General features: G+C 48.1%; 1 protein-coding gene and 1 long non-coding RNA gene across 6 annotated transcripts; one reads left to right on the top strand and one right to left on the bottom strand.

Annotated features, from left to right (window-relative positions):
- Window positions 1–264: 264 nt before the first annotated feature.
- Window positions 265–14,284, bottom strand: ZNF543 (zinc finger protein 543). 5 transcript variants are annotated; one of them, XM_032847639.1, is made up of 5 exons: window positions 13,936–13,992; window positions 11,973–12,054; window positions 11,489–11,615; window positions 7,810–7,905; window positions 265–2,605 (listed from the first exon to the last, which is right to left on the bottom strand). In XM_032847639.1, the coding sequence occupies exons 3-5, from the start codon at window positions 11,613–11,615 to the stop codon at window positions 657–659; spliced, it is 2,172 nt and encodes a 723-aa protein (XP_032703530.1). In that variant the 5' UTR covers window positions 11,973–12,054; window positions 13,936–13,992; the 3' UTR covers window positions 265–656. The 5 variants fall into 5 exon arrangements, with proteins under 5 accessions (XP_032703530.1, XP_032703531.1, XP_032703528.1 ...); XM_032847640.1 differs by having other exon boundaries at window positions 11,973–12,016; window positions 13,936–13,986; XM_032847637.1 differs by lacking the exon at window positions 11,973–12,054 and having other exon boundaries at window positions 13,936–14,284.
- Window positions 14,285–15,059: 775 nt separating this feature from the next.
- Window positions 15,060–16,126, top strand: LOC116861181. The gene is made up of 2 exons (XR_004381422.1): window positions 15,060–15,390; window positions 15,515–16,126. It is a non-coding gene; the product is annotated as an uncharacterized LOC116861181 (long non-coding RNA).
- Window positions 16,127–19,040: the final 2,914 nt, after the last annotated feature.

Here is a 19,040-nt window from a genome sequence, read left to right as displayed (position 1 = left end):
AAAAAACAATAAACAAGTAGATCAAGAGCAAGTACAAGTAGTGGGTTGTTAAATACACATGAAAAAAATTTTGTGTGTGTGTGTTTTTTTAAATCCAAGTCTTAAGAATGTGGTACAGTGGGCCCATTCATATGTCATTTTAATCTCCTACAATATAACATTTCATAACTCAAGCCTTTATATTTCTCATTAAGACTTATGCTACTCAAGGGTGGAGACAAAGCTGCAGAACAAAGGCTTTCAATAAACGTTTTCAGACACACCTTAAATGTTCAACTGTCCTGACAATGGACAGCAGTGGAAACATACATAAGAAAGAGGCGACAAGGCTCTGTGAACTCTGAAACAACATCCTCCCCTTTCCCAAATGAGATAAGGAAAAACAAACTGCCATAGGCTTGTAACAGAAGTCTGAAAGAAGCCACGCTTGTATTTCTTTCTCTTTTATGTCTTTTCCTCCTTTGTTTAAATATCCCTGAGATAATTTTTCAGTGTAAACTGAGGAGAAAGATGTGGCTGATGGTTACACTAAGTGCATGAGAATGATTGGATCACACTCCTGGATGAATTCTCAGATGCAGGATAAGGGTCCAGATGGGGTAAGTTTCCAGTCTGACTCCTCAGATGACAAATGATGTCCTGCAACAGAGGGTTTCTCATCGGGAAGGAAACTGAGGGGGTTCTCTTTGGTATGAACGATCAGATTCTGAGTAAGAAGCTTCCTCAGTGGTTACATTCAAGAAGTCTTTCCCCAACAGGAGCTCTTGGTGGTTGACTAAGGACTGCCCGCTCGTGAAGGGTCTTCCCACTTCGGTTACACGGACAGGGTTTCTCCCAGTATGAATCCTCTGATGCTGAGTGAGGGACGAGCTGCGACTGAAGGCTTTCCCACACTCACTGCACTCATAGGGCTTCTCTCCAGTGTGGATAACGGAGTGTCGGATGAGGTTGGTGCTCCAGCAGAAGGATTTCCCACACTCCATGCATTCATAGGGCTTCTCTCCACTGTGAATCCGCTGGTGCCTCGTGAGCCCTGACCGGCGGTTGAAGGCCTTCCCGCACTCCGTGCACTCATAGGGCTTCTCTCCAGCATGGATGCTGATGTGTCGAATGAGGTCTTTCTTAGTGCTGAAGGCTCTCCCACATTCTTTACACTCAAAAGGTTTTTCTCCAATGTGAGCCCTTTTATGCAAGATAAAAGTGTAGCAGTACGTAAAGGCCTTTCCACACTCGTTGCACTCATAGGGCTTCTCCCCAGTGTGGATGATAGCATGTCGAATGAGGTTTGCCCTCTGGCAAAAGGCTTTACCACACTCCACGCATTCATAGGGCTTCTCTCCACTGTGAATCCGCTGGTGTCTCATGAGGTATGACCGACGGTTGAAGGCCTTCCCGCACTCCATGCACTCATAGGGTTTCTCCTCAGTGTGGATGCTGAAGTGTCGGATGAGGTCTGATCGATTGCTAAAGGCTTTCCCACATTCCTTGCACTCGTAGGGTTTTTCTCCAGTGTGGGCCTTTTTGTGCAAGATGAAAGTAGAGCAGTGGGTGAAGGCCTTTCCACACTCACCGCACACATAGGGCTTCTCCCCAGTGTGACTCCGCTGGTGCTGCTTGAGGTGTGACCGGCGGTAGAAGGCCTTCCCACACTCGAGGCACTTGTATGGCTTCTCTCCTGTGTGGATGACGTAGTGCTGAATGAGGTCCGTGCTGTCGCAAAAGGCTTTCCCACATTCATTGCATTCAAAGGGTCTCACTCCGGTGTGAATCTGCTGGTGCCACGTGAGGTGTGACCTGCGGTTGAAGGCCTTCCCGCACTCCATGCACTCAAAGGGCTTCTCTCCCGTGTGGATGATGTAGTGCCGAAGGAAACCTGTGTTATCACGGAAGGCTTTCCCACATTCTTTGCACACAAAGGGCTTTTCTCCAGTGTGGCTCCTGTTATGCAAGACTAGATTGGAGCGGTGGGTGAAGGCCTTCCCACATTCACTGCACTTATAAGGCTTCTCTCCAGTGTGAATCCGCTGGTGCCTCGTGAGGTGTGACCTGCGGTTGAAGGCCTTCCTGCACTCCATGCACTCGTAGGGCCGCTCCCCCGTGTGGATCATGCGGTGCTGCAGGAGGTGTGTGCTCTTGCTAAAAGTCTTCCCACACTCGATGCATTCATAGGGTTTTGCTCCAGTGGAAATCTGCTCACGTCGCACAAGAAAGCAATTCTTGGTAAACACTTTTTGTCGTTCCTCACACTGATAGGGACGTTTCCCTTCGTGAATCAAGGGATCTTTCAGTAGTCCCTGTGAGTCATAACCGTGGAGAACATGTCCTGCAGGGATCGGCTGCTGTACAGTCCTTGAGTGTAGACCATCATCTGTCCCTAAACCATCATGTTTAGGCTTCATGTTCCCAAGGAGCTTCTTCGTTTGGGGGTCTATCCCTGGTTTCAACTGGCCTTCCAGCATTTCCGATGGCCAATCCTGACTCATGCCTTGCCCCAACTGGGAGCCCCCCAGAGCCTGCTGAGCCTGTTGTTCCTGTGGTGAGACTTCCTCAGACAAGGCAAGGTGAGAAAGGGAAAGCTCTGGGGTCTCAGGTTTTGTGGTGTCACCTGAAGGGAATACAATATATAGACGGGCTTACTAGAGATGGCAACACAGAAAAACAAAATCGCCATTTCAGTGGGAATAAAGATGAAAACAATGGCTCTGTGCCTGCCATGTTTTCAAATCTCTAAAATCCAGTTTGCAATTTCTTTTCAGACCTTGAATTCTTGAAACCTTTGAGCAGAAACCCAGAGGGAGAGAAGAGATGGGGGACAGAGTGTCTGGCAACTAGGGACAAGAACACAGAGTAATGACACAGTGTGTGCTGGGTTTGCTCAAAGCAAGAATGCTCCAGATGCTCCAAGAGGCCAGCAAAGGGGCACCCAACGCAGCCTCCACGGCAGCTGGGAAGAGGCCGGTGAGGGTTTCCAGACGAGGAATGTGAGAAATTGCCATTTAGAGAAAACAGGAAAGCCATTTCAGCCTTAGCTGATGGAATGAACAAAGGCTGAGTCTTCCAAGACTCAGGGAACCTGCAGGGTACCAGAGGATGGGGCTGGTAAGAGTGCAGCCCCTGACACGGGACTGGTATCCTAACAAGCAGAAACACAAGAGCTTTTGCGTCTTCTCAGCGCCAAGTGAGAAGGGAAGAGGAGACTCTTTTCTGCAAACCAGGAAGAGGGCCCTCACCAGACACCAGACCTTAAACTTCTGGCCTCCAGAACCGTGGGAAATAAACGTTGTTTCATCCTCCAGCCTGTGGCATTCTCGTTACAGCAGTCCAGGCTGACCAGACTGTTGGCATGAGCACTGTACTCATTCTTGTCTGTGATGTTAACTGTATTATTTTCAAAAAGAAATGAATGAGCAGACAACTTAGATAATACATTAATTAATCATGGTCATTCGTGAATCAGTGATGACAATGTGTCATCAGCCAAGGTTTGGCTTGGTACAAATCAAAATTTGTACCTGAGGTCCACGAAGCAAGGATTAGAGGTCACAGCAATGTTATGGTTAAGATCATGGTCTCCAACCACAGAAACCCTAGGCCCAAGTCCCACAAAAACTCAGTATGAGCTCCGTAGCACCTGGCAAGGCACTCACATTTCGTAAGCTCTCCCTTTGTCTCCTAAAAAGTAAAGCCAGAAATAAAGACTGTGCTGTAGGACTCTGTGAGGATGAAGTGAAATCCTGCATTTGCCACGTTCATACATGAACCACGTTCAGTAGGATACCAGATGCTGCGCAAAACATGGCTACATGTCAGCTCTAAATTTTTATTATGGGTTAGTCAAATAACATGCATCTGGGACCTAATTAGCGAGCATATAAACTGGCAGTGTCAGAATGCGTGGACTGACCCGGAAGAGTACTGAAGAGTAGAAACAGTGGTCCATGAGATGCCTGCCGAGCCAACATTAAAGTCACCAGAAGAAGAGAAGGGAGGTCTTGGGAGATTAGGGGCGGAGACCGCAGGAGGATCAGATGCTCAGGACACAATCTAGAAGCCTGCTGAATTATGAATTCACAAGCACAGAGATTCAGAGCATTGGCTGAACGCTTGGTGCGAATCCTACCTGTACCAAGCGAGCTGATATTGGACAAATTACTTAGCTGTTCCCATCTCAAATCCCTCGTCTGAAAAACTGAGCGTCTCTCAGTTTCTGCCTCACAGACTGTCCTGAAGGTTAAATGAGAAAATGCCTGTAAAGTGGTCAGCACACTGCTAGCCCCTGGGGGATTGTTCGGGAAATTGTGGGCCATTACCCATCATTACTATGGCTGGCTGCTGTATTTGAAAATTAGGAGCAAAGCGGTGACTGTATAAAGAACATTTTCAGTGCTGTGGCACAGAGCAACCCCCTCACAGGGCCTCAAAGCACAAAGAGAACGATGTCACCACTTTCACAGGTGAATGGTGGGAATGTGAAAGGGTTCGGCCTCTCCAGCACTGCCTGGCATTTTCCAATAAAGCCAACCTGAACTAGAAACATACCGGAATCTGTTCCTAACAGAAATTAGTGCTTATCTACACCAAGACACATAACAAGAATATTCTCAGCAGCACTAAGTTGAAAACAAGAGGAATGCCCACCAAGAGGGGAATGGATGAACGATTGGCAGTTTTTCACACAATGAGACGTCCTACTCGACCGAGAGTGAACAAACTCCAACTGTACGCGTTGGAGGAGGAAAAGACTCGCGTAGACGTAACGAAGGTCAAGAGGAGAGGGACACACAGACACCATGCAGTGGGGCTCCAAGTCAACACAAATTCATGCTGATGGTCTCAAAAGGGATTACCTAGCGGAAGGGGCTACTGAAGGCATGAGACCCTGACGAGGTGCTGGAAATGTTGTACAGTAGTTCCCTTATCTGTGGGGGATTTGTTTCAAGACCCCAGTGGGTCCCTGAATTTGTGGGTAGTACCAACCCTATATATAATATTTTATATATATATATATTTTATATATATATATATACAAAATGTATAAATACACTTATAATAAAGTTTAATTTATAAATTTGGCACATAAGAAATTAACAAAAGTAAGTAATAATAAAATAGAACAATTAAAACAAATACTGTAATAAAAGTTACATGAACATGGTCTCTCACTCAAAATATTTTATTATACGGCACTCTCCCTTCTTGTGATGCTGTGAGATGATAAAATGCCTATACGATGAGATGAAGTGAGGTGAATGACACAGGCATGTGACACAGTATTAGGCTACTGGTGTCCTTCTAATGACACATCAGAAGAACAATCCTCTGCTTCTGGACCATAACTGACCGCAGGTAACTGAAACCACAGAAAGCAAAGCCACAGACCACGGTAGAAACTAAATATTAACACAGGTGGTGGTTATGTGAGTCTATACACACAATGATTCATCAAGCGGACCTCTTAAGATTTTTGTACAAGAGACCACAAGTGTAGACATCTCTTGCAAGAATGAGGCAACTTGGGGCGCCTGGGTGGCTCAGTTGTTAAGCGTCTACCTTTGGCTCAGGTCACGATCCTGGAGTCCCAGGATCGGGCTCTATGTCAGGATCCTTGTTCAGTGGGGAATCTGCTTCTCCCTTTCCCCCTGCTCATGCTCTTTCTCTCTCTCTCAAATAAATAAATAAAATATTGGGACACCTGGGTGCCTCAGTCAGTTGAACGCCCGCCTTTGGCTCAGGTCATGATCCCAAGGTCCTGGGATCGAGTCCCACATTGGGTTCCTCGTTCAGAGAGGAGCCTGCTTCTCCCTCTGCCTGCCAATCTCCCTGCTTGTTCTCTCTCTCTTTCTGAAAAATAAATAAATAAAATCTAAAAATAAATAAGTAAAAAATAAAATCTAAAAAAAAAAAAAAAAAAAAGAGTGAGACAACTTCCAACTTCCAAGAAGATGGGTTATACGGGGAAACAGAATTGATACCAGTGTGAAGACACTGGAGAGTTATAGGCCTTTTTCATTTACTTTCCTCTTCTGTGACACAACCAAGCGTATTTTTCTGCTGAGCCGAGAACGGGTAAAGTTACAGAAGAGGCAGAAAAGCAGCGAAGAAGCCAATTCCCTGACAAGGTGTGATCTGGCCTCTAGTGTGGTGCTTTGCCGTGGTCGGGGGCAAGGCCTCCTCTGGGAAGGGAAGTCACACACAGGAGAGATTCAGATCAATGTGTAACGGTTGGCGATCAAGCAACGCAAGAACACAGACTATTTTCTACATGAAAATATGCGAAGACATCAGTGGCCGAGGGGTGTGGTGAAGGTCTGGAATGAGCCATCCATGGCTGGGGGAACCAGTGGGGAAGACGAGGCGGATGAGAGGCACACAGGAGATGCGGGGAGACCAGCTCTCACCCAGGCAAAAGTTGAAAACCTGGACGTGGGAGTATCAGGATGGGTCTCGGGGAGGAGAGGGGGAGGGGAGTCATTCGTGGGAGGCTGGTAGGGGCTGGTGGCGGCGAGGTGCTGAGGAGTTATCTGCAGTCACAGACGGCCTTCTGACGTGCGTGGGAGGCGGGAGGAGCAGCAGAATCCCGAGCTCCCTCTTAGGCATGTTGGGCACGAACTGTCTTTTCCACACTCACAGATGTGAGACTGGTGATGAGGGTGAAGACTAGGAACACCTTCCAAGGGGCCGAACAGACACATACTCGGGATGAAAGCCCAAGGGGCCACCAGAGGCGAGAGTGCCCGGCTCTGCGGAGGCGCCAGTCACCACACCAGACATCCCCAGGGCCTCAGCAGCCCAGGTCTGCAGAATGGAAGCCAAACATTAGCTGGAAGGTTAAGCAGACAGGAGGGGTGCGAGGACTTGGAGCGAGGGAGTGTCTGAGTGTCTGACTGGCACCGGGAGGATGGGTGGATGGAGAAGGCAAAAAAGGGTGGAATGCAGGGTAGAGCTTGTTTCCTGGTGACGCAGAAGGAAGTCTGAGGTACTATCGTTACTCATGAGGGTTAATATTATGACGTGAATAACACCAACAGCTCACTTTTCCTGAGCCATTCGCTCACTGTGGGTCAGGGCCAGCGTGAGCCAGTTTCATGCACAATCTGGTGCGTCCTCAGACAACCCACTGACTCAGGAAGAGACTGAGTGCAGCAGACGACACCCACCGAACCATTTGTTCTCTCCTTGGACACACAGCTCAGCCTCATTTTCCAGCCCCAGGTGCTTAAGTGGGGCCAGATGTCTTGTTGGTGGAATGTGAGGAGAAACAGTGTGACCGGATGTGGGTATGACACCTTCCTTTCTTCTCCCGTTTCCCCTCTGCCAGCTGGAAGATGCCAGAACAACGTGCAAGTCTCGTGATGGCAGGAGGTACCAGAATCCCTGAATAACTGCGTGGTGCACAGCTCCACGCTGACTCCACAGTCGCTGGGTGACAAAAGGACTTTCATGTGCTGAGCCACCAAGATTCTGGAATATGCCTGTTAGAGCCGCTCTATTTACACTGGCTGAGCTTATGTATAAAGGCACAGTGAGACCATGCACCCTCTCCAGGACCACAAGGCTGCCGTGGGTCCCAAGTAGCTAGGGCTGAGAGCCCGAACTTACAATCTAACAGGCCCCACACCTCCACAGGAGCGCTGGGGATTGTGATAGGGCTGGACGGGGTGGGCAGAAGGACCACAGGTTAAAAGGCTCATGGATCCTAAGCCTCTAGAGAGGCCACAATAATAAAACTTCCACAGATTCCAGAGGCAGTAATCACTGTGCTGTCTGCAAGCTGCTGTGACCCTGACCGGGCCCGCTGCTGGCACCCACCTGGGCAGGAGTTAGGGGAGAGGCCTCTCTTCAATGTCCGTAACTCTGGGCTGTGATCCAAGGCGCAGATCAGCTCTGGTTTGGGCAAAGGGCAGCCTGTTCAAAGAGACAGAAAAATGTTGTGGAAATTGTGGTGAGAGGAAAGAAACCCTCAATCTAGACGGGGACTTCAGAATTTGGAGAAGGCCTCAGAATGAAGCTGCTTGCATCCATCCAAACAAAGTATGACCTGGAAACCAACGCATAAAACATCATTATGGGGCCCCAAAGACTGCAGACATCAGTGCTGGCTCCAGCGACAGCACCAAATCCCTTTGATCTCCAGCCTGTAGAATCCCAGCACTGTTCGGACCTATCTCCTGAAGGCGCTTCCTAATTAACCCAGTCAGGGGCCTCAGCTTCCCTGTGCCTCAGCCATACCTGGTAAGCCTGAATGCCACCGTGGACTAATTTACACAAAACCTTTGGGTGAAGCCTAGCCATCTGATTGTAAACACTCCCCAAGTGATGGCACCCCACCTGGTAGGTTAAAAAACCCTGGTTTCCACCGTTTCACAAATGGCATCCCTGATTATCGACAGTCTGAGGTAGGCAGAGGGGCTGGGTACTCTGAGTAAAGAGAAGGGTTTATACCAGACAGGAAAACTGGAAGACAAAAACAGGAACAAGGACAATAAATAGGAACAGTGACAAACATGGTAAATATTAATCGCTTTACATCAACATCACTTAGAACATCAATGTTTTTCTAAATGCTCCATTATAACACAGATTGTCAGAGTGGATCAAAAAACAAGACCCCGGAGTGCCTGGGTGGCACAGTTAAGTGTCTGACTGTTGGTTTCAGCTCAGGTCGTGATCTCAGGGGCGTGAGACTGAGCCGTGTCAGGTTCCACGTGCTCAGTGCAGACTCTGCTTGAAGTTCTCTCTCCTTCTCCCTCTGCCCCTCCCACTGTGCTTTCCCTCTCTCTAAAAAAAATGAATAAATCTTTCTCTTTTTTTTAAAGATTTTATTTATTTGACAGAGAAAGAGACAACAGAGAGGAAACAGAAACAGGTGGAGTGGGAGTGGGAGAATGAGACTTCCCAAAGAGCAGGGAGCCCAATGAGGGGCTTGATCTCAGGACCCTGGGATCATGACCTGAGCTGAAGGCAGACGCTTAACAACTGAGCCACCCAGCCACTCCAATAAATGAATAAATCTTAAAAACAAAGACAAAAACAAAACAAAACCCAACTATAGATTGTCTATAAGAAACCCACTGTAAATATAAAGACACAAACGTGTTGAAAATAAATGAATGTAGAAAAATACACTAAGGGGCACCTGGGTGGCTCAGCGGGTTAAAGCCTCTGCCTTTAGCTCAGGTCATGAACCCAGGGTTCTGGGATCAAGCCCTGCATCGGGCTCTCTGCTCAGCAGGGAGCCTGCTTCCTCCTCTCTCTCTCTGCCTGCCTCTCTGCCTACTTGTGATCTCTGCCTGTCAAATAAATAATAAATAAAATCTTAAAAAAAAAAAAGAAAAATACACTAATATGTTAATAAAATATGCTAATACTAATCAAAAGAAAGCAAGCATATCTATGTTAATTTCAGACAGAAAAGACTTCAAAGCAAGGAAAGTTACCAGGGATAAAGAAGGCATTACATAATGATAAATAGGTTAATTTGCAAAGAAGACAGAAAAATCCTTAATCCATATGTGTCTGGCAACACTGTCAAACTACACGAGGCAAAAATTGATAGTATGACAAGAAGAAATAGATGAATCCACCATCAAAGTTGGAGATCACACTATTCCTCTAGGAGCAATGTACAGATCCGAAAGGCAGAAAGCTAGTAATGACATAGGTGAACTCAACAATACCATCAATTAACTGGCTATAACTGACATCTGCAGACTATATCCAAAAACAGATACACATTCTTCTCAAACTCACATGGAACATTCCCATGATAGATTATATTCTGGGCCATAAAAACACACTTTAATAAATTTTAAAAGGAACAGAAATCATTAAAAAAAACAGGGGAAAAATCAGGAGGCAAAAAACAAAACTTAAATAGAAATGAGCAAACCCATGATTTGAAATTAAACATTAATGATTGAAAGGAAAAAAAAAGAATAGAAACCATAAAATGTCTGCCCTCAGACCATAGAGTAATTACCTAGAAATTAATAACAGAAATATAACTGGAAAATCACCAAATAGGTAAAGACTAAACAACATACTTTTAAATAACATACAGGTCTAAGAAGCAATCTCAAGAAAGTAAAAAATATTTTGAACTAAATGAAAACAAAAATATGGGGCACCTGTCTAGCTCAGTTGGAAGAGCATGTGACTCTTAATTCTGGGGTCATGAGTTTGAGTCTCACGCTGGGTGTACAGGTTACTAAAAATGAATAAATAAATAATCTTTAAACTAACTAAAAAACCAAAAATAAAACTTATCGAAATTTGTGGGATGGAGCAAAGCAATGCTTTGCAGGAAATTTATAGTAGGATACATATTTTTTTAAAAGAAAGATCTGAAGTCAGTTATATAAATTTCCACCTTAGGCAACTAGAAGAGTAAATTAAATGCAAAATAAACACTACAAAAGAAATAAGAATTAGAGCAGGAATCAATGAAATTGAAAACAGAAAATAGAAAAAATCAACAAAACCAAAATTTGGCTCTCTAAAAAGATCAATAAAATTGATAACCTTCTAGCCAGGCTAACAAAGAAAAAATAAGAAAAGACACAAATTACTAATATCAGAAATAGAACAGAGAGGGTGCCTGGATGGCTCAAATGGTTAAGCATCTGCCTTCAGCTCAGGTCATGATCCCAGGGTCCTGGGATTGAGCCCCGCATGGAGCTCAATGCTCAGCCGGGAGCCTGCTTCTCCCTCTTCCTGCTCAGTGGGAAGCCTGCTTCTCCTCCTTCCACTCCCCCTGCATGTCCTCCTTCTCTCACTGTCTTTCTCTCTCTGTGTCAGATAAATAAAATCTTAAAAATATAAATTAAATCATCTATTCTGGCCAACATTTCACAAAAGAAACCACCAAAAAATGCAGAGGAGAGCTTTTCACAATGAAGATGTGTCTTTTAAAGTGAAGAGATTAAGCTTTATGAGGGACTTGCTGCAGTGGCCCTATTTTCCTTATTTGCCAAGGATGGCATGTTGGGAGAATTAACGGAGTGAAAAGAAACAGTATCGGCATATAAAAAGGAGTAGAGACAGGAACAAGGGGCCTCTGATGGCAAGGACTGGGCAGCCACTTCCTGCTACGAAATAGCCGTGGCAGAAAAAGTCACTGTAAAAAGACAAAAACACAAGCAGACCCACAGAGAGAAGCCAGGGCAAAAGCCCCCAAAGCAGGGATTAATTGTGTTTCTCTAAGTTCCTGTATCAGTCCCTCAAGGGGCCCAGATGGAATCCCTGCCTTTAGGCTTTGTGAGAAAACCCCATTTCTTCTCCTTTGGCTGTGACCAAAAGTAAACTATGTTCCTTGCTTAACCCTCCCTGAGACATAGGAGAGCAGGCAGGAAGAGAGGAGTCTAGAAAATGACTGAAATGGAGAGGACGGGAGGGCTATAGAGACCTTCTCAAGCAGCAGGGCTGCAGCCAGAGAGCAGAGTGAAGGAGGTGACAGGTCTCCCACACCACAGAGTTAGGGAGGCCTTACCCAGAGAGACCAGGAGCCCACACGTCTCCAGCATCACTTCCTGGTACAGGGTCCTCTGGGCCGGGTCCAGCTGTCTCCACTCCTCCCGGGTAAAAGTCACCGCCACATCATCGAAGGTCACAGGCATCTGAAAAGTCAAACAGAGGCAGTGTGTTGGTCTTGGGGCTGCTGGGGCTGCTGATTGGAATCACAGCCCATTTCTCTCGATGGGAAGGGATCAGAGTGACCAAACACCCCCTGAGGGCTGAGCTCTGTGCGGAACTCAAGGAGGCAGAGATGCTGTTTTGCCCTGATTACAGCAGCATGAGGGACAGCACCTCCTGCGTGGGAGCCAGTGGAGAACGGCGTGAGGTCGGGACCTTCCCATGTGGACTGTGAGGCACAGAGTGGTAAGGGCTTTAAGACGCCACAGGGATGGGAGAGAGTAAAAAAGATAACGAAAACAGCACCAATAACAATTACAGCAAGAGCAGCCCAGACTCACCGATCTTCACTGCACACCTGACTCGTGCCGATGCGCTTCCTGTCCTGCTAATGTGAACGTCCCCAGCTCTGAAGCCATAATCCTGAGGTTTGAAACCCACGTCTTAGAATCAACACTTGCCTGCATGCGCACTTAGGAGCCTCACGTCATTTCTCTGAGCCTCAATTTCTGGATTAATACAGTAAATCTCACCCAGCAGTAAGAGTATGAGAATTAAAGAAAAAAATCTTTGTAAAAGAAACACTGGGGTGACTAGCCACAGCCTGTGAAGTCAGTATCATTACCACGTTCCTGCCAGTCAGGGCCCTGAGGTCCAGGGGGCTTCAGTAGTTTATCCACAGTTCACATGTGGTATGAGGAGAGGCAGGCTCTGAACTGAGGTCCCTCTGGTCCCTCTGGTCTAGGGTCTAATGGCATAATCCTGACACTCCTCCATTAGTAAAGGAGTCAATGAAGATGTGAGGAACTTCATATAAATTTCCCAGCCACATTCGTTTCAGCCATCATTGAACATAATTCTGCAGACACGGGCAGAGGCGCAACTCATCGTCACCCACCTCACAGGACCATCACCTGAGGTGGTGGCACCTGCTTGGGAAGTGGGAGGGCCTGGATCGGGTCCCACTGCCTTCTGCTCCTCAGAGACTACCAAGGAGAATCCACAATGAGTCACTGTTTCTTTTTCCCACATGAGTCTTCCCCTCACCCTCTGGCTTTGGCAACTGTGAAGGAACTTAAACCCCCCACCCCAACCACCTGAGTCTCAACAGCACATATTGCTGAGGAGAAAATACTTCAGGCCCAGAAAATAGAAGTTACTGAGGACAATGCGGGCTTTGGCCATGAGAAGAGCCTTTGATTTGTCACAGTGTCTGTCACGGGTAAGAGTATGATGGAACATCCAGCACATGACGCACAGTCTGGCCCTCCCAGGGTTATGTCTCAGCAACGGGGGTAGAGGAGCCATGGAAATCACACCGGTACCCTGGGGACGCCTTAAACAACCAATCTACCCTTTTTGTCCCCACATTTCCACTTGCTAAAATGCCATATCCCCACGTCATGCCCAAGGCCTGTATGGAAGCCTGCTTGGCTTACAAAGTTGACTTCAGGTGTCACCTCCAAGTATCCCTGTCTGCTCTTTGTAGAGAAAAGAGTAAAAATGCAGGCTGGGGTGGTCAACACACTGGCTGATTCTGCTACTTAAGAGCTGCAGTGAGTTGGAGCAGTAAACCTCTGAGCCTCAAGATGTTCTTGTGCAAAACAGAGATAACAACACAACTCAACTCAGAGGAGCCGAGGATTAAGAGGTGATAGGTTATGCCTGTCAGCCCACAGCAAGAACGAGTGGAGGTCAGCTATCGCGCATCTCCTGTTACTGGTCTCGCTTTGCTCCCACCACATCCTAGACAAATTCAACCACAGTCACTTGTTTAATTTTGCCAGGCTCCCTACACAACAATGCCGGATGATGGGCAAGCAGGGAAGGGCCCATTTCGGCTGAACTGCTATGAACATTCTCTCCAAGCGAGTGACATCTGAGCAGAGGCCAGAGGATGTGAGAGGGAGGCCCTGAAACGTCACCGGGGGAGTATCCCAGGCAAAGGCCAGTGCAGGGACAAAGGCTGGTGGTGAAGGAGAACCTAGCATGGTCAGGCTGGTACAGCCCGAAAGGCCAGAGGAGGTTGGCGGGGGCACGGGTAGGCCCCTGCAGGTCATGGCAGAGGGCGGGATTAGTAAGCGAGGGAGCCCTTGGAAGCCAGCACTTCTCATCCTTCGTGCCTAGACTGAGCACCGCCCGAGATCCGCCACAGCTGCAGCACTACGGATCAAGGGACACGCCAGCCACTTCCTGTCAACAAACGACAAGGAGAAAATGAAACCGAAGGGCATCCTTGGCCTGCAGGCGCCCCGGAGCCGCCGCAGCAGAGGGGCAGCAATGCTAAGGGCATCGTCCACTCACCCACACGGGGTCCGTCCACGCCGCCGCCATCATGGGACCCTGTGCAGAGCAGGGCCCCGGGGGAAGCGGCCGAGGGGCTGCCACCTTTTCGCTGCCCAGAGTGGGGTGACCTCGGCTGACTGTCGCACTCCGAGCCTCAGTTTCCCCAGTGTGAAACGCACCCCAGGCCCTCAGCGTCGCGCCAGGGCTGCGGAGAGCGCGCCCCGCGTCCCGCAGGCGCTCACGTGACACCCCGTTACGGAGGACGAGGGACGGGTGTCAGGCTCACACAAAGACATGAGGAGGGACCTACGGTCCACACCACCGTCTCCGCTCCGGCCTCGGAAAGGTGCCCTCCCTTTCCAAGTCCCTGTTCAAAACCCCACAGCCCGAGTAAGACCAGCCCGGCGCAGGCGGATGACGCCCTCCTCATGGGACCGGGAGCCCCGCCCCGCCGGAGCGGACCGCAAGAAATGCCCCTGTCCTGGGCAGTCATTGGCCCAGCGCCCGCGCGACACGCGGAGCACAGCCTTCTGGGTAATGTGGTTTTTTCCTTTGCTGACTGTCGCGGTGGGGCAGTTTCCGAGCGTGTCTTCTCCGAAAGAGTCGCCTCAGACCCGCTTCTCAGAGTGGGATCTAGGGGCGGGGGCGAGGCCGTCCCTGTCCCGCCCGGGGAAGGCGAGGCTCGGCGGCGGGGACCTCCGCCCGCGATCAAGACGCGTGGTCACCAGGACTTTGGGTCGGCTGGTGACGTCCCCCGAGCGCCTCACCTCCCGGAGATGCCCCTGGACGGAAGACGGTGCTCCAGCGGTGACGGCACCGCCGGGGCCAGGACGCCGGAAGCCCCCTCCGACGCGGCCCCCTCTGAGGGGCCTCCTGTGGGCCAGCGCTACGCGCTGCGGCGCCTTGATGCGCGGATCGGGCCCGGGAGCCGGAGGAGCGGCGTGCGAGCCCCGGAGCTGGGGAGGCCGCCCGTGACCCCAGGCTGAAGCCCGGCGCTGTGGAGTGTCTGTCCCACGCGGCACCTCGCCCTGCGTCTGAGCGCCGGCGGAGGGGTCGTGTGCGGACGCGGAGTGCGGGAGTGGTCGGCCGCCGCCGCCGCCTCGAGTCTCCGCGAGGGCTGAGACGGGAACGGACCCGGGCGAAGCCGGAGCCAGCCTGGCGCTGAGGAGGTGCAGACGAGAAACCGACAGTCACGTTAGCGGTTCCAACAACCCTTCAAGACCGTATCACAGATGTCTTAGAGGTCACCGTCGGTTACTTCTTTGGGGTCCCCCCCCAACTCCTCTCAGGCAAAGGTGGGAGAATGAAATGCAGCTTCCAACGCATCGAGCGCACGCACATCTACAGAAGTGGAAACGGTGCGCGTTTGACCCTGCTGCCCTGTCGCAGTTACTAAACACATCACGAAGGAGTAGGCCTCGCTTTCTTTTCTCCCCGGGTGTATGAATGGGAATCACAACACGCATATTTCTTGTAAGTACTTGTATTTATTCACTTAAAAAAAAATAATTAGTAGTGCTCTCATGTAAATGAATACAGGGAGAGAAATGAAATCTTCCTAAAGAATTCCAAGTGATACACAGACACTTTATTTCAGGTGATGGAGCTTGACTCCCTCGAGTTGGCTGGATTGGTGACTGAGTATGCAAAGAGAAAAATGGTAACTCGACAGCAGAGGAAACTGGCAGACACCACCCTTACCGCCTGATGGAGGTTAACATCGTTAGTAATGTCATGTTCACACCAGGTACGAGCACACGGCAACAAAACTGTTCTGGGATATCCTTTCCCAAAACCCCCAACTTCACTCATCACAAAAAAAAAAAAAAAAAAAAAAAAGATAAGATAAATGCAAATTGATGAACATTGTTTAAGATACCTAATGAATCCTCATCAAAAGTGTTTGGATCATGAAAAACAAGGATAACAGAACAACTGTTAGAGATGAGAGAAAACTAAACAGATAAAATGATTAAATGCAACTTGATGGCCTGGAATGGGATCCTGCAACACAAGGACGATAGTGGGGAAAAAATTTAGTAAAATCCATATCGTTTGTAAGGTAAACAGTATTGTATCAATGTTAATTTCTTTGCTTTGACGAATGTAAACATATCTGTGAAATAGTAACATGAGTTGAAAGTGTGTGGAAGTTACATGGGAACTCTATATTTGCCACGTTACACTAAATCTAAAATTGTTTAAAAATCAAAAAATGTAAAAAGAGCAAGGAGGGACGTCTAGCTTGACAAGATGAGTAGTTATGTGGACTCATTCCCTAGTGAAACTGGTGAAGAAGGTCATGAAACAAGCAAACAAAACAAACAAAATTTAATGTCTGTGGAAATGTTCCTAAGGATATACAACAAATTAACATTTATTCAAGATGATCTATAATTTTGTAAAAACAGTGGAAGTCTTTGGTATTTGAACTGAAAGACTTTCATTCTCCTTCAACATTCCCATCAGCGAGAGAGAGAATCTACTGTGCGGTGGTACAGATGAGAGCACAGGGGTCCCTCACTCCCAACTCCCAGTGGGAGAGTTACCTTCCCAGGAGGGGCAGAAGGTCTGCGTTGTTCATCCTGCTCCCAGCTAGTTGTTGCTAAGGTTAAATTCCTGGCCAGTGTGGTCCCAGAGGTCTCTTTCTCCACCCAGTCAGCACCTCTGGGTTGGAGACCCACCTTGGGCACCATGCTGGTTCCATGAGAACAAGAGAGATTCTACAAGGAATGGAAGGAAGAGCTGACTGGAGCTGACATCTCTTAAGAGGGTGATTCCCCCCAAGTGACTCAGGCTGAACATGAAGCAGATTGATTACAGAATAGTGGTATGCTATCATTTTCACCCCAGCTGAGAGGAAGTATTTCCATACTAGGGGAGAGCAGCTGAAAAGACTTGAAGCTACTTTCCACCCACCCCACTGATCCTTCAGCTCCCAAAATGGGGGTGTCAGAAGTGGGCCATCGTCACCACTCCCAGGTCAAGAGCACTGGCTCAATTATTTTGCTTGGGGGAAGCAGAGAACCTGGGAAGACAAACTTGGGAGTACCTTGCCTAGGGAAGAACAAATATCAAACACCATAGGAACCCAAGGAGCTTGATTATTTTTGGTTCAGGCTGTGGAGCAATTTGCCCCAGAACTTTGCTGAAAGCAATGTAATTCTGGAACTCTCTCCTCAAAACCCAGGAATGGTATCTTTAGTTCTCTGTAGGTGGAAAAACTCACCAACTCCCAAATCCTCTCTGGCCAGGAATGCACTCAATGGCTTATGACCCTGGAATTTTGTAATCAGTCTGCTTCGTGTTCAACCTGTGTCACTTGGGGGGAATCACCCTCTTAAGAGATGTCAGCTCCAGTCAGCTCTTCCTTCCATTCCTTGTAGAATCTCTCTTGCTCTCATGGAACCAGAAGCACACACATATCCTAATCCCAAACAATGACTGTCACCCAGGGACTGTAGCTCCCCATGGAATCACATGCTAGTTTTTGGGGGGCAGAGACAGGGCGCAAGGAGATCAACAACCAGCAGTCCTAGCAATGGGAGCATTTAGTAGCCTCCACATTATATTCACGCTACAAATGTCTCCTAGAACAGCTTAAGGAGGGCACTTTGCAAGGTGCTGTGAAGGATATAGTGTTGAGTCATTCATACCCAAACTGTAGACAAGTGGTCCATGGTGATGGACTCATGTCAACCATTCCCTCGTCATGGAGGTCTCCCTGTATCTCTCAGTTTTAAAGTAGCCCTCCACCCCAATATCACTCTTCGATTTCTCTCTTGCCACTCATAATGATTTAAAAATCTATTTACAGATATTTATTTGGTCAATTCAGTATTTACTGAGTGCCAACTGACAAGAACTGCAATCAACAATGGGGACATACACATACCAAGAAAGTACATTCCTGCTCTAGAACACCTTTCATCCTAACCACCAATGACTGAAAAACAAAAACAATGAAAACCCTAAGCAATATAGGTTGAAAGGAGGGAGTGCTGTGGAGATGGGAAAATCAGAGCAGATGAGAAATAGTGGGAGAGCAGAATGGAAGCAGTTCCGCAGTACTAAGTAACATGGCTGAGACAACTCTAATGAGTCACAGCAGATCAACCAATTCCTGGGTACATTTTATTTGTTTCCCCTGGGTACATTTTAGAGCATACAGGAAACGTTCCAAGCTCCTGTTGATGGCCTACAAGGCAGACACAAGGTTTCCATTTCTCTCTCTGATTCACCTTGTCCCACGTGAACCCCTGCAGACGCAACTCTGGCCACGCTACCCTTTGTGCCCTTCTTGAGGCACCCAGTGCTCTTGCACATGGTTCCTGTCCTGGCTGTTTTCTGGGTGAAACACTGTTCCCTTAGATAGCAGCTCAGTGACTCATTATCTGCGCACAGATGTTGAGGAGGGAGAGGATTACCATGAAGGGAGAAGTTTATTCTTACAGACCCTTAGGCTCAACATGCAGGGCACACAAGGGAAGGCCATGTGATGACCAGGATGGGTCAGGAGGCAAAAGTGGAGGACAAAAAAGTGGTCCAGAACTTTTGTATTTAACACAGGAAAGGCGAGGCAGGGCACGGGAGACAGCTTGGGATTGGCTATTTTGAATACTACTGGCAGGCTGTAGGAGAGAGGGGGTGTCCCTGTCTGTCTGATACCAGGACCTGGATGATCAGCACAGAATATTGTCTCCTACAATGGAAGAGCCTGGAAGAAGGGGATGGTTCCCATGAGGGTCTTTGGATTGTCTAATTCGCATGTGAAAGGCAAGTCCCCGTCAGTAGTTGGCTATCTCTGAGAACTGTTCCCAGGAAAAGGCAGCCTCCCTGCGGAGAAGCCCCCAAAACAGAGCACCAAGAATAGATAAGAAAATACAGTGAATACACTGTGACATGGGTAGTAGCTACAGCGTAGTTTTAAGTAAATTGGTAATGTCACTTGATTCAGGTTTCAAAAAGATGACTCTGGGTGCTCGATGGAATTTAGATTATAGAAGGGGCATGAGAGGGAGAAGGTCTGTTAGAAAATTCTGACTGCATTCCAGATGGGTGAGGACTGAGTGAAAAGAAGGTAGTGACAGGGGAGGTGGGTTATCACAAAGTGCGAACAGCTG

The sequence above is a fragment of the Lontra canadensis genome, unplaced genomic scaffold, assembly GCF_010015895.1.
Source record: "Lontra canadensis isolate GAN:19392208 unplaced genomic scaffold, GSC_riverotter_1.0 scaffold191, whole genome shotgun sequence".
Lineage (NCBI taxonomy): Eukaryota > Metazoa > Chordata > Mammalia > Carnivora > Mustelidae > Lontra > Lontra canadensis.
Note: the sequence above shows the minus strand (reverse complement) of the source record. Positions and strands in the feature narration are given on the sequence as shown.